The sequence below is a fragment of the Cetorhinus maximus genome, chromosome 13, assembly GCF_964194155.1.
Source record: "Cetorhinus maximus chromosome 13, sCetMax3.hap1.1, whole genome shotgun sequence".
Lineage (NCBI taxonomy): Eukaryota > Metazoa > Chordata > Chondrichthyes > Lamniformes > Cetorhinidae > Cetorhinus > Cetorhinus maximus.
In genome coordinates this window covers 60,701,320-60,722,950 of record NC_135891.1, presented here as the reverse complement: position 1 = coordinate 60,722,950, position 21,631 = coordinate 60,701,320, and the positions used below count along the sequence as shown (strand labels likewise).

The 21,631-nt window shown below is 43.4% G+C and overlaps 1 protein-coding gene across 5 annotated transcripts in view; it reads right to left on the bottom strand.

Annotated features, from left to right (window-relative positions):
- The window catches only part of cdh22 (cadherin 22), a 736,258-nt gene that overhangs the window by 469,072 nt on the left and 245,555 nt on the right, over positions 1-21,631 (bottom strand). For all 5 annotated transcript variants that reach the window (XM_078555429.1, XM_078555426.1, XM_078555424.1 and 2 more), the window contains exon 3: positions 2,063-2,182. In XM_078555429.1, coding sequence (XP_078411555.1) covers positions 2,063-2,182 — 120 coding nt within the window. The remainder of the gene's footprint in view (positions 1-2,062; positions 2,183-21,631) is intronic.

Below are 21,631 nucleotides of genomic sequence, written 5' to 3'. Positions count from 1 at the left end.
TATTTATTAATGAAATGCAGCAAGAAAGGTTATATTTTCAAATTATAATGAGTGATATCCAATCCTTATGAACAATACTAGGCAAGCCTGCTATATTTAAGAGGCCATGGGTATCTGCTACTATAACAATAACAGCTAATACAACTATGGGCCTTAAATCAAATATTAGCTACTCTGATAAAGATCCGTACTCGGGGAGGGGCAAACACTTCCAACTGAACAGCAGTTTGAGGCAGAATCTTGCCCTTGATAGGCAGGCTTGGCGGGGGCACTCGGGAAGCTGATCATTGCTTGTGATAGGGGCCGGAAGGTAATTTCATGCTGGCTTGCCAATTAAGGCCCACCCAGCATGAAACACGAGCGGCAGTGCTCAGTGCTGCCTGTGCAGGCGAGGGGAGGAGGGCAAGCACGAACTTCACGCATGCATGCAAGGTGCACTTGATAATCTCCCTGAGGCACAGAGCTGCCTCAGGGAGATGAAAGGTTATATTTTAAAAAAAAGAAATTAAAAATGTAATAAAACTTGTCCCCTCATGCGACTGTCACCTGAGCATAGACATGTTATTAATAAAGTTTTAAAATTTTAATTTTATTTTTATTTGCTTTAGGAAACCACATCCCACCCGTGGATGAGGATTCCTAATAAATGCAAAGGCCGCTTGGCCTTTTCGCCTGCCCTCTAACCGTAAGGTTGGATGGGTAGTGATAAATGTAACTAAATTGATCATTTAATGGCCTTAACAAGCCTTTTAATTGTCGGCGGGCGCACTGCCAATTCCTGCACGCGTCCACCAATTGAACTATCGCATGACTGCACGTTGATGGCGGGACACTCGCCCGACGTCAACGTGCGTCATTTCACGTTCGAGTGGGCTGGGTGCGCACCCGCCCACCAAGGTGAAAATTCTGCCCTTGAGCTACAATGGTTTAAGTCTATTCAGTTTTGCACTGAATGAATAAACACAGGTAGTGCAATAAAAACGGTTGATAAACTTGTATACAAAAACCCAATCAAAATGACAAAATGTAACGTAAATACATTATTACTGAACAGCACTGGGGTTACGAACCTTCTCATTCTTTATAAATGTGTTTTGATTTCACCACACCTTAGCACAAGGTAAATTGACCCAAACTTTCAGTCAATAAAATGGTTGCTCAGTTGAAATAAATTAGGACATGGCAGCATCAGTGAGGAGCAGCATTTAAAATCTGATGCCAAAAGTCAATAATTTCGATCGATTTTAGTTGTTGATTATAGACTAATGAGGTTGTCTGCTGCACTGATGTGATATATTAAAGGAAATGGGTTAATCAATTCTCTTCTAGAAACACTGTTTGCTGCTTGCATTGTTCCTCCATTCTTTCAGAAATTACTTTCTATGGCAAAAGAGAAAGAAAGAGCAAGGGAGAGTAAAGAAAGAGAGAACGATGGAAACAGAGGAAAGGGGAAAGATGGATACGAAAAGAGGAAGAGAGCAAGGGTGAAGAAGAAGAAATGACAAGGGAATGAAGGAAAAAGGAGGTTAAAGGAAAGTATATTGAAAGAAAAAGAGTGAAAACAAAGGAAGATAAAGCAAGAGAGGCAGGAGGAAGAGAAAGAGAGCAAGAGAAGGAAGAATGAGGGCTAAATAGTAATGGAAATTAAAGCGAAACAAGTGAGGACAGGAGATAAAGAGGCACAAAAAAAAAACTGGGAGGGGGGGGTTAAAGAATAAGGACGTTTAAGAGAAAATATATTAAGAAAAAGGACGAAAAAAAGGAAAAGATGAATATAGACAAAGGATGAAATGTTGAAGAAGATAACTGCAAGCATTGTATAAAAAAGCTTTCAACATAACATGGAATTTTGTAAATATTCTAACAAATTTTGAGGCCTGGAGGCCAAAATATGCCTTTAATGTTCGGCTTTCCTAAATAGGTGTGGCGGGAGAGGAGTGCAGAAGAATGCATCCTGGTTGAATGAGCATGGGCATGCCTGCTTACACCTGCCTGACGCACATCCTGGTATTCCTTCCTATAAGGAAAACTGTATTCAGGACAAGGTTTGGCTCCTACCTACCAGTCTTGAGGTCCACTGTGAATTGGTCCTGTTCCTCCACTAGAGTGTATAATAGCCTTGCACTGCTCCCATATGTTGGATCATCTGCATCTGAAGCAGTCACCTGCATCACAGAGGTCCCTGAAAGGAAAGAGATAACATGGGTATATTCCTGTTCAGCTGAGCATTAGACATACTATTTTATGAATTAGACAGCAAATACTTAGTGACTGAATTGCTCGGATTTAGGGTAAGAAGTGAACAAGATGGAATGATTTGCTTCTGAGAAGGTTGGCTCTGAAGCTTTCCATGCTGAATACTTATACATTAATAAAAAATCTTAACCCAGAAATTCAGGAATCCAAACCCATCATAAAGTGTGAAGTCTCGAGCCAACTTATTTGAATTTTTCCATACCCCATTCCAAATCCCAATAATGGGGTTATTTAAATAGTAGGTGGAGACACTGGTACTTATGGAGAGCTTCACAACCCCAGTAGAATTGTGGAGTATCATCTTATTGCTCCATTGTGGAAAGAATGTGGGAAGGCTTAATTATATCTCCCTTCTGCTTCTTTCATAGATTGGCTGGATATTCAAACTGCAGTTGATCTCTCAGATTGATATACCTCTTAAATATGGTGTTATGGGGCTTACATTAACCTCCATCAGTAAGTGTGCAGGTGCATTTTCCATGGATCCATTCAGGAGGTAGACCTAAAAGGATTTCCGGGGAACAATGAGATCCTGCTAGTTGCATCTGCAAAATGTGAGAGAGTTGGAGCAGAAGAAGGGCAAGCTCCCTCTTGAGATTTCTTTTCAGAAGGAGCAGAGGTCTGGTGGAAAAGGACAAGTCACCTTGAAGACACACTGCTTTCATGAAATAATCTTTGGCAATTTTCATTTATTGCAGGCGTATGAGGAAGTGAAATAAGATGATGGTAAACACATCACTTTGACACTAACATGCGATATCGTTACTTAGAGCAACACTGGCTTCTCTCTCCGTCTTCAAGAAACAGTCCCTTAATGACTGAGGGAAAGATATTTAAATGAGGAAAGTTTCTGTAGAGAGAATCCAAGAAACAAGATTTCAGAGCCACTGATTTGAATTATCATTATCCAGGTGCTGTGATATCCTCTATCAACATTAACAAGCTGGATTGTGGACCACACAGCAACTGGACTCTCACCCCTTATGTCAAACATGGCATATCATTTCCTATGCAACACAGGCCTGAATTTTCACACAGACAGAGAGGCTCCCCATCTTTGTGAAAATGGCTCTGCACACCCGAATCTGGAAGTCCTGCCCCCAAACCTGGTTCCCACTATTTCTGAAGAGGGGGAGCAGTGACGGTCTGAACTTTAGACATCCATGGTTCACAAAGGCAGCTGCACATGTTAAATTGCTGCTGCCTTCAGTCTGATCTGATGTTTGCAAGGAGGCAATGGGAAGTATGTACACAAGTGCACATTAGACCTGGTAGAAGAAGGTCTAAACTTACTGTCGTTCTTTGGAGAGGAATGGTGCCTTTTTGGAGAGGTTGGGTACCCTTTGGATATGGTCCAAGGACACCTTTGGGAGAGGTCAGGTGCCCTTTTGGATTGTTAAAAGTGGACATGATTATGCATTAAAAAGTGGATAAACTCACTGGAACTGTCAAACTCATTGGAACTGTCAAAGGGAGCTTCAAGCTGGCTAGGCATTTAAATCTCCCACCCTTTAAATATGTTTTTAAAAAACTGTCTGCGGTGTGGGGAAAAAAAAAATCAGTGCTTCCTATTTCACTCTGTTGACATATGCTGGAGGGTTTTCATTACAGGGTTAGTGCTGCATGACTGATTCCACAATCTATCATTATAACAGTGGATGCCGGTCAGTCTCCAGTTTGATTAACAGCTCCAAATGCTGAAAGTGTTTGAATTGGCACTATGAATACAAATGCTTGTTCTTATAAGGGATTAAAGGAGGTTAAATGTGGTGAATGTATTTTTTATCAATGAGAATGTTTTTTTCAGAACATTATTTAATGTCAGCACTGATCCTGAGGACTGCCCACCGTGTGCGAGTTGGTGTGGAAGGCATGCAGGTCCATAAGTGTGGGCAGAGGTCAATAGGGGCTATAAAGGGCCATGGTGAGTGGGTGGAGGGGCATAGGCTGATAAGGAGGGTATGAGTGGCCATGGTGAGTGGGTGGGGGGCATAGATAGGCATGGGTTGACATGGATGGAACATGGTGAGTATGTGAGGAGGGTGAGGGGTTGCGAGGGGTGAGGGCTGGGGGGCTGTTTTTTGTTTTATTCTTTATTTTCCCCCACAGTGCTTGATCACTGAGGTGGACCTTTTCACCCAGCCTGCCTCCAAACTATTTCCGGTGATGGCAGGTCCAATTCCCACTTCACCCCCCACCCCCACTTCCCCTGCCACTGGAATGAAAATCCAAGCTTGTAGGGCACTTCCTCCGGGTCAGGTTTGCAGAGCTGAGAATTGCCCTGACTTTACCCTCCCAATGTGGGAGCAAAAATTCAGGCCAGACTGAATGTTACCTGATTATAAAGAGGAAGCACCACCATGAGGACTCCTTTCAAAACTAAATTAATCTTTAACACCTTTTTTCTATCTCGCTTTATATTTATGCCTTGGGATATCATCTAAACATGAGATTAATTTGTCTGAACTTCCTCTCTTCATTATTCAAACTCTGTTTCATCATAAATGAGTTAATGCCTCGAGTAAAAGAGTGGAGGGTGGAGTTTCAGACGTGTTAAATGTTTGTGTGTTATTATCCCACAGCATGATTTGAAGGCCTCTCAGTTTTAACATTTCTTCTGGCATTCTTTGTATGCCGCACATGCCTAGAGAAATTGTCATTATAACAACGGATACAGCAGGATGCAAGTATTAATAACTCAGAAAATTTACATTTTGGACCATCTTGCGGTCTTTGTTTGGCTGAATGCACATACCAATAGCCTGAAGTAGCAGGTAATGTTCTGTGTACAAGGCTCCAAAGCTTCAATAATAATGATCTATGGTAAAGGTTTGTTGAGGCAGGAACAGTGACGCATAAAACTTTGCCACCGATGTGCAAAAGAGAGTAACATAATTCTAGAGTTTTAAAGGTACAAATTAAAATCAGCAGATATACCCAGGGTGCTTTTTTAATTTATAAGCTCAGTTCACGTCCAACAAATTTTAAATCTGTTATCCGACAGAGTCATGGCTCCTTCAAGCCAGTTTTCCATGATATAATTGGCTCCCTACGGGTTAATCAAAAGTTACTTTTAACATCAACAGTAATTGAGAATAGAAAAGCAGAGGGGTACTGAAGTTACAAAGCATTTAAAAAGGGAAGAATAGGTCAATTTAAAAGCAGAACTCTCTCTAAGTTTCACAAAAGGTCCAAACTTCTCATAGGTAGAATCCTTGAGATCACCCCAACTAACCAAACCCTGGAGAATTGCCAAATGACCATAGCACAGGATGAATTGTACCAATGATTACAATCACTACAAGCACCGCATGACGTCCAAAAAATGCAGCTTTCTTTTAAAGAAGAGTAAGATTAAATAAAATCAGCTCTGATATGATTTGTTCTCAAAGTCATTGACTCATGATAGGATAGAAAATTGAGTAGACGATGCAAGTAATTTTATCGTTCTTCTGGAGCTCCTGAGTCATTAGTCATGGAGAGACTGAGTCTCAGAGGGTGGTTTTGGATATTTACCATGATCTTGTTTACTTTCAGCTATTTACTTTTCTAATACTTCTCGGGGGTGGGTGGATTTGCAGCACTTGCTTCAGATGCAAGTCCTCCATTTTTATACTTATTATTTCCCTCTCTCCCCCAGGTCTTTTTCCTTTATCTCAGTCGTTGGCATGGTTACAACAAGATCGTCTTTTCTTCAACCTTCCTTCCAGCAATGTATTTGTCAATCTTGTTGAAGTTGTCACTGATGCAGGATTGAAACAGGGATGCTTCTTCACATCAATGAGATTCCAGTAATCATCAACTGGAATAACAGGCATTGCTAGCTGACTCTGCCATGGCCATCAAGCAAATTGTACACACTCCCCTCCAAACCCAGTATAAGCCTAACCAGGAACACCCAGAAGAACTGAGTACAGATCCCAGAAGGTGGTGATGATAAGGCCACACTTGGAGAACTGCATACATCCTACTATAGGAAGAGTATCCAGGAACCACTGGAAAAAAACTTGCCATCAAGCTGAGCTATTTGTTTTTAGGACGAGCCAGTAGAACTTGTATTTATGTATATTTATCTGTAATTTAATCAGTTGGGTTTGAGTGGACTGACGTTTTGAGAATGGCAGCCCTAGGTTCATAATCAGTAGATTTTCCTCCCTAATCGAATGAATTAGCATAGTTAAGGGAACATAGTGATTTCTGAGCCAATGACAGACCCAGGGGTGATGGCACAGTGATATGCTGTCAGGAAGGAGTGTCCCAGGGAGTTCTCAACAATGACTCTGGACTCTATGAAGTCTCATGGCATCAGATCAAACCTCTTACTGATTACCACCTACTGTCCTCCCTCAGCTGTTGAATCAGTACACCTCCATGTTGAACACTATTTGGAGGAAGCACTGAGGGTGGCAAGAGCACAGAATGTACACTAGGACTTCAATGTCCATCACCAAGAATGGTTCGGTAGCACTACTATTGATCAAGCTGGCCGAGTCCTGAAGGACATACATGGCAGACTGGGCTTGTGACTGGTGGTGAGGGAACCAACTAGAGGGAAAAACTTACTAGGCCTTGTCCTCATCAATCTATCTGCCGCAGATGCATCTGTCCATGATTGTCGTGGCCACTCCTGCCAATACGAAGTCCTTCTGGAAATAAAGCCCATCTTCGCAATGAGGATACCCTCCATTGTGTTGTGTGACACTACCATGGCGTTAAATGGGATAGATTCAGAACAACTCTAGCAGATCAAAACTAGTCATCCATGGGGTGCTGCGGGTCATCAGTAGCAGCAAAATTGGATTCAACTGCAATCTCTGACCTCATGGCCTGACATATCCCTCTCTTGACGATTATCTTCAAGTGAGGAAATCAACACTGGTTCAAAGAGGAGTGTAGAAGAGCATGCCGGTGCATCATCAAGTATACCTACAAATGAGGTGTCAACCTGGTGAAGCTACAACATGACTACATGCGTGCTATACAGCAGAAGCAGCATGCAATAGACAGGGCTAAATGATCCCACAGCCAACGGATCAGGTCAGAGGTCTGCAGTCCAGCAACATACTTTTTTATTCATTCACAGGATATGGGCTTCGCTGGCTGGGCCAGCATTTATTGCCCATCCCTGGTTGCACTTGAGAAGGTGGTGCTGAGCTGCCTTCTTGAACCGCTACAGTCCATGTGGTGTAGCTACACCCACAATGGAGTTCCAGGATTTTGACCCAGTGACAGTGAAGGAATGACGATATATTTCCAAGTCAGGATGGTGAGTGACTTGGAGGGGAATTTTCAGGTGGTGGTGTTCCCATCTATCTGCTGCCCTTGTCCTTCTAGCTGGTTATAGGTTTGGAAAGTGTTGTCTAAGGCCTTGGTAAATTCCTGCAGCGCATCTTGTAGATGGTGTACACTGCTGCTACTGTGCATCAGTGGTGGAGGCAGTGAATGTTTGTGAATGTAATGCCAAACAAGTGGGCTGCTTTGTCCTGGACAGTGTCAAGCTTCTTGAGTGTTGTGGGAGCTGCACTCATCCAGGAAAGTGAGTATTCCAGCACACCCCTGACTTGTGCATTGTAGATGGTGGGCAGGCTTTGGGGAGTCAGGAGGTGAGTTTCTCGTCGCAGGACTCCTAGCCTCTGACCTGCTCTTGTAGCCACAGTGTATATATGGTTAGTCCAGTTCAGCTTGTGGTCAATGGTAACCCCCAGGATGCTGATAGTGGGGGAATCAGTGGTGGTAATGCCATTGAATGTCAAGGGGTGATGGTTAGATTCTGTTTTGTTGGAGATGGTGATTGCCTGGCACTTGTGTGGCATGAATGTTACTTATCCATGTGTGAATGGTGGTGGATAATTAAACAAATAAACTAAGAGGCGGCTTCACAAACATCCTCATCCTTAATTGTGGGGGAGCCCAGTGCAAGTGCAAAAATCAATAGCAAGTTAGAGGCTGGGAATTCCGCGGTAACTCACCTCCTGATTCCCCAAAGCTGATCCACTATCTAAAATACATAAGTCAGCAGTGTGATGAAATACTCTCCACTTGCCTGGATGAGTGCAGCTCCAACAACATTCAAGAAGCTCGACAACAGTCAAGGCAAAGCAACCCGCTTGATCGGTACACCATCCACCACCTTAAACATTCACTCACTCTAACACTGACACACAATGGCAGCACCCCCTTTCCGATCCCCCTTTTTCCAATAATTTATAATTTAAAAAAAAATATTTTTCTTTTCCCAGCTATTTTAAAATTTATTTTGATCTATTGTTTTATCCCCACCTTTTAACCCATTGGATCCCTTCCCCCCACCCCACCCCCACTAGGGCCATCTGCCACTAGCTTGACCTGCTTGCTACCCTTAATGTCCCCATTAGCACATTCCTTAGATAATATCACCACAGTCAACACCCTTTTGTCTATGACATCTTTGGCAATCTCTTCTTTGCCTCCACCCATCACTGGCCCTCTATCCAGCTCTACCTGTCCCACTCCTCTCTACCAGCTTATATTTCACCTAATTTCTCTATTTCCTTAGTTTTGATGAAGAGTCATACAGACTCGAAACATCAACTGTATCCCTCTCCGTAAATGCTGTCAGACCTGCTGAGTTTTTCCAGCTATTTTTGTTTTTGAGACAGTAAATCTACACCAGCCAGCTATGGACAAAGGTAGAGCTATTTGTGACCCCTAATCTCCAATGTTGCGCTAATGGCCTCATTGTTACCTGCTCCAAAACACAATGGATTTCAACCAGGAGCCTCGTTAGCTAAACCAACCCAAAAACCATCCTGTCACATGACCGAGACTTGAGCTGCCTGAATTCCTTTAATTATACAGCTTTTGAATTTTATCTTCAGTTGCAGTTTAACCTCTGAAGAGAACCGGAATCCGGGTAAGCAGCCTGCCTTTGACCTCCATCTCTTTCCAAGACTGATTTCCAGAAAGAATCTTGCATTTCACCTGCAGAGTGAACTAATACACAGGATACAAGAATACTTCACTGCATCTTCAAAGGACTGGGTGAGGTGATAGCGTAATGTTATTGTCACCGGACTAGTAATCCAGATACCCAGGATAATGCTCCGGGGATCGGGGTTTCAATCCTACCACAGCAGATGGTGAAATTTGAACTCAATAAAAATCTGAGAAGTAAAAGTCTGATGATGATGACCATGAAACCATTGTTGACTGATGTAAAAACACATCTGGTTCACTAATGTTCTTTAGGTCCTTACCTACATGTGACTCCGAACCCACTGGTTGACTCTTTTAAATGCCCCTCAGCCACTCAGCTTCTCAAGCCACTCAGTTGTATCAAACCACTACAAAGCCTCAAAAAAGGAGTGAAACTGGATGGACAACCCGGCATCTACCTAGGCACTGGAAATGACAACGGCAAACTCAGCGCTGTCAACCCTGCAAAGTCCTCCTTACTAACATTTGGGAGTTAGTGCCAAAATTGGCAGACCTAGGCAAGCAACAGCCTCACAGAATCATGTCCCAGGCACCACCATCATCATCCCTGGTATGTCCTGCCCCACCGGCAGGACAGAGGTGGCGGCACAGTGGTCTACGGTTGGGAGGGAGTTGCCCTGGATCCTCAACATCAACTCTGTATCAGGTCAAACATGAGCAAGGAAAACTCCTGTTGATTACCTTGTACCGCCCTCCCTCAGCTGATGAATTAGTGCTCCTCCATGTTGAACACCACTTGGAGGAAGCAGTGAGGGTGCAGGGTGCCCCAATACTGGCCGAGTCCTAAAGGACATAGTCGCCAGACTGGGTCTGCAGCAGGCAGTGAGGAAACCAACATACTTCCTCATCCTCACCAACCTGCCTGCCATAGATGCATCTGTCCATGATAGTATCGGCAGGAGTGACCACCGCACAATCATTGTAGAGATGAATTCCTGCCCTCACATTGAGGTTGTGTGGCCTTACCACCGTGCTAAATGGGATAGATTTCAAACAGATCTAGCAACTCAAGACTGGGCATTCATGAGGCGCTGTGGGCCATCAGCAGCAGCAGAATAGTACTCGAATGCAATCTGTATGGCATATGGCATATCCCCCACTCTACCATTACCATCAAGCCAGGGGATCAACACTGGTTCAATGAAGAGTGCAGAAGGGGCATACCAGGAACAGCACCAGGCGCACCTAAAAATGAAGTGTCAACCTGGTGAAGCTATAACACAGGAGTACTTGCGTAGCAAACAGCATAAGCAGCAAGTGATAGACAGAAACAAGCGATCCCACAACCAACAGGTCAGATCTAAGCTCTGCAGTCCTGTCACATCCAGTCGTGAATGGTGGTGGACAATTAAACAACTCACTGGAGGAGGCTCCACAAATATCCCCATCCTCGATGATGGTGGAGCCTAGTACAGCAGTGCAAAAGATAAGGCTGAAGTATTTGCTACAATCTTCAGCCAGAAGTGCCGAGTGGCTGATCCATCTCGGCCTCCCCCCCGAGGTCCCCAGCATCACAGATGACAGTCTTCAGCCAATTCAACTCACTCCACGTGATATCAAGAAACGGTTGAAGGCACTGGATACTACAAAGGCTATGGGCCCTGACAATATTCCAGCAATTGTATTGAAGACTTCTGTTCCAGAACTTGCCATGTCCCTAGCCAAGCCAGTCCTGTACAGATACACTGGCATCTACCCAGCTATGTGGAAAATTGCCCAGGTATATCCTGTACACAAAAAGCAGAACAAATCCAACCCAACTAGTTACCGCTCCATCAGTCTACTCTCCATCATCAGTAAAGTAATGATAGGGACCATCAACAGTGCTATCAAGCAGCACTTGCTTAGCAACAACCTGCTTGCTGACGCCCAGTTTGGGCTCCGCCAGGGCCACTCAGCTCCTGACCTTATTTCAGCCTTTGTTCAAACATGGACAAAAGAGCTGAACTGCTGAGCTGAAGTGAGAGTGACTGTCCTTGACACCAAGGCTGCATTTGACCGAGTATGGCATCAAGGAGCCCTAGCAAAACTGGAGTCAATGGGAATCAGGGGAAAACTCTCCACTGGTTGCAGTCATACCTAGCACAAAGGAAGATGGCTGTGGTTGTTGGAGGTCAGTCATCTCAGCTCCAGGACATCAATGCAGGAGTTCCTCAGGGTAGTGTCCTAGGGCCAACCATTTTCAGTTGCTTCATCAATGGTCTTCCTTCCATCATAAGGTCAGAAATGGGGATGTTCACTGACGATTGCGCAATGTTCAGCACCATTTGCGACTCCTCACATACTGAAGCAGTCCATGTCCAAATGCAGCAAGACCTGGACAATATCCAGGTTTGGGCTGACAAGTGGCAATGAACATTCACGCCACACAAGTACCAGGCAATGACCATCTCCAACAAGAAAAAATCTAACCATCACCCCTTGAAGTTCAATGGCATTACCATCACTGAATCCCCCACTATCAACATCCTGGGGGTTACCATTGACCAGGAACTGAACTGGACTAGCCATATATACACTGTGGCTACAAGAGCAGGTCAGGGGCTCAGAATCCTGCAATGAGTAACTCACGCCCTCACTCCCCAAAGCCTGTCCACCATCTACAAGGCACAAGTCAGGAGTGTAGTAGAATTTGCGCCACTTGCCTGGATGAGTGCAGCTCCCACAACACTCAAGAAGCTTGACACTGTCCAGGACAAAGCAGCCTGATTGATTGGCACAACATCCACAAACATTCACTCTCTCCACCACCGATGCACAGTAGCAGCAGTATGTACCATCTACAAGATGCGCTGCAGGAATTCACCAAGGCTCCTTAGACAGCACCTTCGAAACCCACGACCACTACCACCTAGAAGGACAAGGGCAGCAGATAGATGGAAACACCACCACCTGGAAATTCCCCTCCAAGTCACTCACCATCTGATTTGGAAATATATTGCCGTTCCTTCATTGTCACTGGGTCAAAATCCTGGAACTCCCTAACAGCACTGTGGGTGTACCTACGCCACATGGACTGCAGCGGTTCACCACCACCTTTTCAAGGGCAATTAGGGATGGGCAATAAATGCTGGCCCAGCCAGTGACACCCACATCCCATGAAAGAATAGCAATGATAAAAACGTTGTTAATTGATGGATACCATACATGTGTGACCCTCATATGGACTGCTTTTCTGCTCACTGCAGGGATCTCTTAGATGCAAAACATTTAAATTATATAGATAGATAAATCTAGTAACGTAAATTTGGTTGTTGACACAGTGCATTTAAACACTATTCTAATGCTGCCTTCTTCTTACCAGCCTCTCAGGGTTTAAACTCCTAAAGGCTGCAAATTTGCAGCATGAAATTGCTCATAACTCAATGCTAACTGGTGCTCAGAGAAACCACAGGCAATGTGCAGTATCAATAAAAAAAATGCAGAGGTGCAGTCACCGAGGTTCTTTCGCTGCATTTGTAGGAGAGTAGAGGGAGCTTTACTCGCGATTTGTGTAACAAGTGCTATACCTGACTTGGGGGTATTTGATGTAAAAGTGGAAAAGCAACATTCCATTCCCAGCATTAACGGCTCAATGAGTATGAGAAATAGAACTAAAACTCAGTAATGCATTTTGAAGCAACTAACAACCTTTAAAATACTGACATTGTAACTTCAGATATTCCTTTTGCTGAAGGTGACTGGGCACTAGATGGCTCTCTAAGTGGAGGAAACACATTGCACTTCTCTTGTAGAACTTATTCTTTGACAAAATATTCTAGGAGGGCTGGAAATAAAGCAAAATGGCCACCGGCATCAAACTGCACATGTGCACTTGTCTGCGCACGTACAAAAAGCCTAAAGCTGAATCTTGCTGACAATGGAAAACAGATGCACAAATCTAAATCGCGACTCAGAATTTGAGGTTAGATAAAACATGATCAACATATTTAGTAACCTCATTGAATTTTTTAAAAATTGGTGCAGATTCTTTTTTGTTCTTAACTTGGGCATATTGAATCATCTCGGTACAGAGCATTGAGAAAAATCAGGTGAGGGGGATCACATAAGGGAGCTAGCCAATTTCCCAACCCATTTTTAATCTTTGTGGCTGTGTCCTGGTGTTTCAGCAACTTCATAAACAGGAACATGAAAATCTGCTCAATCGCCTTTTAAAGGGACTTTGAAGTCTCCAGCCTCTGTGTGCATGCTTGCTTGTTTGAACTGGGTGCATGCCATAGAAAAGATAAAGCTAAAGGAAATTAACTAGGTGGAAATAGGTATTGAGTTTTGTTCTGAATAAAATAGCCCGTTCTGGTACCAAAATCCTAAAAAAACGGAGAAACTAAATGGAGAGGATGAGTATCACACTGAGGTTGGGGGTATGAATAGAGTTCTGATCTCCATCGCTCACAATGATGCCATGGAGTGAAGTGGTACAAGTGTGTGTGCACCTCATTGGCAGCTGGTAATAAAAGCAGTTCATTGTTCGGACATAAAAACGTAATAGCCCAAATCACGTGACCAAATGGTGGAACTCTTATGAAATATGCCATCATGTTATGAGACCTTAATTGTGTCACAAGAGAAATTGTAATGTGGATGTTCTGCCCTTCAGTGACCAAAACAGGATCTCTCTTTAAGCAAACATATTTAATAGGTAGCCGGTTTCACAACATGACAAAAATTACCTCCATTCGAGGTGTTTTGATGCTGTCATAATTGATTGAACTCAACTAGTCTTTCACCCTTGCCTCAGAGCAGTGGTAAGTATTGGATCACACTGCACTTGCACCCTAGTGAGCCTACATGTAATTATTCAGTCTGTCCACTGGATAAATACTTCTTGCAGATCCATCAATTACAATGTGTCAATACCATTGACCACTTACAATGTGTCAATACCATTGGCCAATTAAGGGCTTCTGCCTACCTCTGCTGGCAGCTCAGCCATGTTAACACACCGACCCACCAGGCCTCATGCAGTTGGTTACAATCCGAAGACTAAACCGTTGGATTCACAAAGGCTTGCTGCCAGAAATCTCGCCAAAATTCATAAGCCTTCTTGGATACTAGCTTTAGTGCATCCTGGTAAGGGTTATCTTCATACGTTGCTCATGTGGTAGCACGCTACCTCTGAGATAGAAGGTTGAGAGTTTAAATCCCACTCCATAGGTCAACAAATAATTGTCCTAGCCAACATTTATCCTTCAATCAACCTTACTAAAATAGATTACTTTCTCATTATCATATTGCTGTTTGGGGGAACTGGCTATTTGCAGAATTGGCTACCATGTTTCCTACAACAATGACTACACTCAAAAGTACTTAATTGGCTGTAATGTACTCTGAGATCTCCTGAGGTCATGAAATGTGCTATATAAATGCAAGTTTTTTTTTATCCTACATCTGGTTGTGAATGACTGGTACATCAGGGATTCGTGAAGCTAGCACCAATCTTGCATAATATGAAAACATCCAGTGTTGTCACAAGAATTGCTTAGCACATTAGTAATAATACATATTGGAAAGGTTCAGTCAGTCTGCTTCCATCCTGCGCAATGTTCTTCTTGTGTGATGCTCTTAGTTCATTACCTTAAACTGCCACTAACTAGTCTGCAAACACCATTATCTCATGTTAGCCTTCTACACCCCAAAATATTTTTCTCCAGACATTACCCAAGTTTGGAAAGGTTAATTCCACTCTATATGCAGGGGTCCCACAACACATGCACCTCACAACTCGTTAGACAGCACCTTCCAAACCCACAACCTCGATTACCTAGAAGGACAATGAAGTGCAGCAGATGCATGGGAACACCACCACCTGCAAGTTCCCATCCAAGTCACTCACCATCCACCATCCTGACTGGGAACTATATCGCTGCTCCTTCCCTATCACTGGATCAGAACCCTGGAATTCCCTTCCTAAATAGCACTGTAGGTGTACCTAAACCACATGGGCTGCAGTGGTTCAAGAAGGTGGCTCACTACCACCTTCTCAAGGGCAATTAGGGATGGGCAATAAATGTTGACCTTGCAAATGACACACACATCCAGTGAATGAAAAAAGTACTGGTGTAGCTGTGAGTGACTGAAGCATTGCTGAATAAATATAGGAACGGGCCAAATGGGAAAAAAAATCACTTGTTTCCAGAACCACCATTCCAAATTACATTCGACTGTGTACTGTAAAACATGAATTAGTCTCAGCACCATTGCATACTTATTCAGAACATTAAGCCACAAATTCATGAAATAGCTAAAATTGTCATCATTTTTTTCAACACAAGGGCTAATAAATAGCAATTAGAAAATGGATATGACTCACTAGTGCTTTAAGATATGTGCTCTCCATGGGTTAAGATATGTTGTTACGATGGTACAGGAGCTCCACTCTGTTGTGTTCCTCTGTTCGTATCTAACTTTCAGGCTGTCACTGGATACAAAGTAGAAAATGTCCCATTGCGAGCACAGTCATCCCTTAACTTGATGACCGCAAAGCTCTGAAACAATAAATAAACTGGAACAGAGCAGGCTATCCTTTTTAGATCAGACCATGGTATTTTGCTCACGGGTGGCCTTCATTTCAAGAAGTGACTACTGGCTTCAGTCTCAGCTCATATATTTCATCCCTTAACCTCAGACTTACTGAGCAAGATGAAACATTCTCCCCAGGATTGACAAGATGAAAGTCAGCTGCTTGTGCGGGCATGTTATCTCAGCAAAATCTTCACCCAAACACTTTTATGCTCTTTTGTTGCAACCCATCCATATACTACCTATTGCTAGTTTCGTTCACTTATTCTCATCTATCTATCTTTCATGTCTCCATTCTCTGATTTCATATCTGAAAGATATGGACTCTTAGGGGGACTTAAAAAAATCCCTTGACATGATAGAAGAGCAGGGAACTTATCTTCCATTGTCCTCAACCATTATCACGAAAAAAAGTCATCGTGAGGCTGAAATAGCTCAGTTGGGAGAGCAATAGACTTAAGATCTAAAGGACCCTAGCTCAGTGTGCCGGGTTCCAGTAGTTTGGGTCCTATTTAGTGGTGCCATGGCTGAGCATTCTGAAGCTTAAGATTAAGATTCCAGTCTCCACACAAGGTTCGCCTGGTGGTTCACATGGTGGAGGGCCCACTGCTGCTGGTAAAATGCCAGCAGGGGTAGGAAGAGGCCCTTAATTGGCCATTTCAGTGGCTCAATTGGTCTCCAGGCAGGAGGGTTGACTGCCACCTTCCCTACCACTGCCAAGAGGCATGGCAGCAGGAAGACGAAGGGCACTTCGCCTCCAGCCTTCTCACCATTTTACAGCCCCTCACCTCCCCTCCAACTACCCCTACCCCACAGTCTGTCCTCAGAGGGCTGGTAAAATTCAGCCCTTGGAGCAGCATTTTGACACGACTTTCTGACTTAAAAGATGACTGTTCTATCAATTAAAGCTAGCTGGCCCTTTCCTTTTAGCCCAAGAATTTCTTAAATTAAATTAAAATATTTTGTTAAACTTACGGTGAGCCTTCACTTTGCTAAGGTACACCGCCATTGTTGTGAACGTGGTGACTCTGCTATTTATAGGAAGGCGGGGAGCGTACAGGGTGTGGGGGTTAGTCATAGTGACCAGGAAACCCAGAAATATAGCTAGCCTGAGGCCCTTCCAAAATTAACGACAGGATTTCATTAAAACTTTTTCGCAATTGCGCAGACAGCAGCTGGCCAGATTGAGAGGCTTGCTGTCGAGCAGAGAGAAGGGAGGAGTGACTGTGGGGACTTGCGGGAATGAGTAGATTGGAAATGCTCAGATTCAAAATCAGAGGTCCAGTCGTGGTTGGTGGTGGTGGGGCAGTGAGGGGGGGACGATGGTGGTGGGGTGGAGGAGAGGGGATGGTAGTGGTGGGGCAGTGAAGAGGGGATGGTGGTGTGTGGGGGAGTGGGGAGGGGATGGTGGTTTGTGGGGCGGTGGGGAAGGGATGGTGATGGTGGGGCGGTGGGGAGGGGATGGTGGTGGTGGGGCGGAGTGGAGGGGATGGCGGTGTGTGGCGGTGGGGGTGATGTTGATCTGCGGAAAGTGAGGAAAGTTAGCTTGGGGGGTTTGTGGTGGAGGGTGGGTCAAAAGGAGAGCAATCCTGCTTGTCCTGGCCCTTAACTGATGTTGAAAAGGTTGGACCTGACTGTTTCTTGGTTGGTTTCAGCTGCCGGGTTTCACAAGCCTGAGAAGTTTAGCCTGCAGCACTTAAATAGATTTAAGGTGAGAGGAGAAAACTATAAAGGTGATGTGCGCGGCAAGTTTTTTACGCAGAGGGTAGTGAGTGTCTGGAATTCGCTGCCAGAGGAGGTGGTGGAAGCAGGTACGATAGTGGTGTTTAAGAGGCAGCTTGACAAATACATGAATAGGATTGGAATAGAGGGATACGGACCCTGGAAGTGCAAAATGTTTTAGTTGACGGGCAATATGATCGGCGCAGGCTTGGAGGGCCGAAGGGCCTGTTCCTGTGCTGTACTTTTCTTTGTTCTTTGTTCTAAAGCTAAAACTGTGATAAAATCTGAAGGATACAACCTCATTAAAATATTTAAATTACAGGTTCACCTTTAGACCCACACCCCAAGTGAACTCCGTTAAACCTGTGTATGTTGGAGATAGGTTGAGAACAAGTTTCCAATTTTTGACATTTTAATCGCATTCATATCCACTCTGGGTGTTAAAATTCCCTCCTATTTGTCACCGACATTAAGGAGTATCGGTATCGGCATTGACCATTGGTATTCACCTATCGTGATCCACCAATGGAAACAGAGTGGGTACTAATACTACGCAAATAATTAAAGTCAACAAGTATGATTATTAGAACATGTACATATAGAAAGGTGAATGCACGTTAAATTTTTTTAATAAATCTAATCAGTTTTCAGTTCCTGATCTTTTGAATTGTTTTTATTACAATTTGTTGATGCATTCTAATTACATGCAGCAATAACTACACAAAGAGTGGGGCCTATTAGGGACCACAAATGTAACCTGTGTGTGAAGGCAGTGGGTGTGGGTATGGTTCTTAATGAGTACTTTGCATCTGTTTTCACAAAAGAGAGGGACAATAAGGCATTTAACCAAGGAGGAGTGTGAAATATTTGATGAAATTCATATAGTTGAGTGAGGAACAATTATGGGGTTTAACATCTTCAAAATTGGATAAATTTCCAATCCCAAATGAAATGTATCCTTTTAAGAGAAGCAAGGGAGGAAATAGCAGAGATAAAAACAGAAAATGCTGGAAGAACTCAGCAGGTCTGGCAGCACCCGTGGAAAAAGAAAAGAGTTAATGTTTCGAGTCAAATATGACTCTTCTTGAAGGTTCTGAAGATGAGTCATATTAAACTCAAAACTTTAACTCTGTTTCTCTCTCTACAGATGCTGCCAGACCAGCTGAGTTTTTCCAAGCATTTTCTGTTTTGATTTCAGATTTCCCGCTTCCGCTGTCTTTCGCTTTAATTTTAGTAAATAGCGGAGGCTCTAACCATCCCCTCCAATCCTCTCTGGCTACTGGCACAGTGCCGGAGGACTGGAGGATAGCTATCTTTGTACTGTTGTTTAAAAAATGGAGAAAGGGGTAGACCAAGTAATTATAGGCCAGACAGCTGAACCTCAGTGGTGGGTAGATTATTGGACCAAGTTCTGAGGGACAGGATAAATCTTCCTGTAGAAAGACATGGATTAATCAAAGATAGTCAGCATGGATTTATTAAGGGAAGGTTGGGTCTTTCTAACATGATTGAAAGTAACAAGGACGGTCAATGAGGATAATTAATTTGATGTATTCCATATCAACTTTAGCAAGACTTTTGATAAGGTCCCACATGGTAGAATGGTCATGAAAGTAAAAGCCCATGGGATCCAAACCCGACTGAGAGGTAGGAGGTAGAAAGTAATGATCGATGGGTGGTTTTTGTGACTGCAAAGTTGTTTTCAGTTGCATTTTGCTGCGCTTAGTGCCAGGTCCATGGGCTTGGTTGCATATAATTAAGGATTTGGACTTGAATGTGGAGGGGGTATAATTAAGAAGTTTGCAGATGAAACAAAATTGGACAAGCGGTTGGTAATGAAGAAGAAAGCTATAGAGTACAGGAAGATATCAATGGACTAGTCAGGTGGGTAGAACAATAGCAAATGGAGTTCAGCCAAAGAATGTGAGATAATGCATTTGCGGAAAACTAACGCAAGGGAATACACAATAAATGTTAGGATACCAATAAGGATAGAGGAACAGCGAGGCCTTGGTTGCATGTCCATTGATCCCTGGAGGATTCCTGGATGTGGCTGGACCAGTAGATCAGATGGTCAAGAAGGCATACTGATACTTCCCTTTATTAGCTGAGGCTTAGGCTATAAGAGTAGGGAGATTATGCTGGAACTGTAAAAAAGACTGGTTAGGCCACAATTGGAGTACTGTATGCAGATCTGGTCACCGCACTGTAGGAAAGATGTGATTGTACGAGAAAGGGTACAGAGGAGATTGATGAGGTTGTTGTTAAAGATACACAGGTGATGGGCATTGTTTGATTAAGGACTAAGAGCACTAATAAAGAGGGATGTTCCAGAGTGATGGGCAAAGCAGGGGCTGGAGTGCATCGTTAGCCTGCAAAACAACGTTTTCATTTCATTATGTAAGGTTCTCTTAAAATTCTGTTTCTGTTACAGTGCTCTTTAAGGGTTAGCAATTGGTTTAATCGGCTTTTTTAATTGGTCAATTTGTTAATTTGTTAAATCAGTACACAAAAGAATATAAAGATAGATGTTCTGTGTCTGTTGGGCATCCCGGGTGCTGGTGTGCATCATCAGCCCTGGGAACAACATTTTAATTTAATTAGTTAAGTTTGCTTTAAAAATATTGTCTTTTGTCACAGTGCCCCAAAGGGGCCTTTCAATGAGGTAATTGGTTCATTTGTCCACTTATTTATTTTATTGGTACGCAAAAGAGTTTAAAAAAAATTTCCCCTTCAAAAGGCTGCTAATTTGTTAATTAGTTTATTTGTTTACTCAAAAGATTATAAAGATGAATGGTGTTTTAACTGATTCATTTGTTAATTGTTTTATTTTTAATCGGTATATTCAAAAGAGTATAAAGAGCGATGGGAGGTCTTGTGGTATAGTGGGTAGCATTCCTGCTCTGAGTCAGAGGCTCTGGTTTCGAGTCCCACTCCAGGATCTGATGGCCGTGGAAGGTATGTTCATAACATGTCCAAACAGGTTGATTATCAACCCGTAAATCCTTCCGTTATGCCTGTGGCAGGCAGTAAGAGTGGGGAGAGTCTACTGGCCAACCATACTCAATGTGGAGTGGTGCTCCTCAACCTATACCCTCTGGTGACAGGCTAGCAACCTGTGCCAAGAAAATCTGCTATGGAAACAGGCATAAGTACAGGAGAGTATAGGGCCAACATAAAGACAAAGGGTGGGACCAACAAATCCAGGGAACCCTGGATGTCGAGGGATATGCAGGATTAGATAAAGAGAAAAAGGGAGGCTTATGGCAGATACTGAGGGCTCAAAACAGCAGAAGCCCTAAAAGGAAAAACAAAAATACCTGGAAAAACTCAGCAGGTCTGGCAGCATCTGTGGAGAGGAGCACAGTTAACGTTTCGAGTCCGCATGACTCTTCAACAGAAAGGAGTTTAGAATGTGTAGGGGGGAACTTAAAAAGGAAATAAGGAGAGCAAAAAGGGAGCATGAACAAACATTGGCAGGTAAAATAAAGGAAAATCCTAAGTTATTTTACAAGTACATTAAGAGTAAGAGGATAACTAGGGAAAGAGTAGGGTCCATTAAGGACCATAGTGGTAATTTGTGTGTGGAGCCAGAAGACGTAGGTAGGGTTCTAAATGAATACTTTGTGTCGGTGTTCACAAGTGAAAGGGACGACGTGGGTATGGAAATCAGGCAGAAGGACTGTGATATAATTAAAGAAATTAGCATAGGAAGGGAGGAGGTTCTAAGTGGTCTGGCAGGCTTAAAAGTAGATAAATCTCCAGGCTCGGATGAAATGTATCCCGGGCTGTTGAGTGGGGCAAGGGAGGAGATAGCAGGGGCGCTGGTAATAATTTTCAATACCTCTCTGGCCACAGGAGAAGTGCCAGATGACTGGAGGATAGCCATTGTGGTACCATTATTCAAGAAGGGAGGAAGGGATAAACCAGGGAACTACAGGTCAATCAGTCTAACCTCAGTGGTGGGGAAACTATTAGAAGCAATTCTGAGGGACAGAATTAATCTACACTTGGAGAGGCAGGGATTAATCAAGGACACTCAGCATGGTTTTGTTAAGGGGAAGTCATGTCTGACCAATCTGATTGAATGTTTTGAAGAGGTGACCATGTGTGTAGTTGAGGGCAATGCATTTGACGTAGTGTACTTGGACTTCAGCAA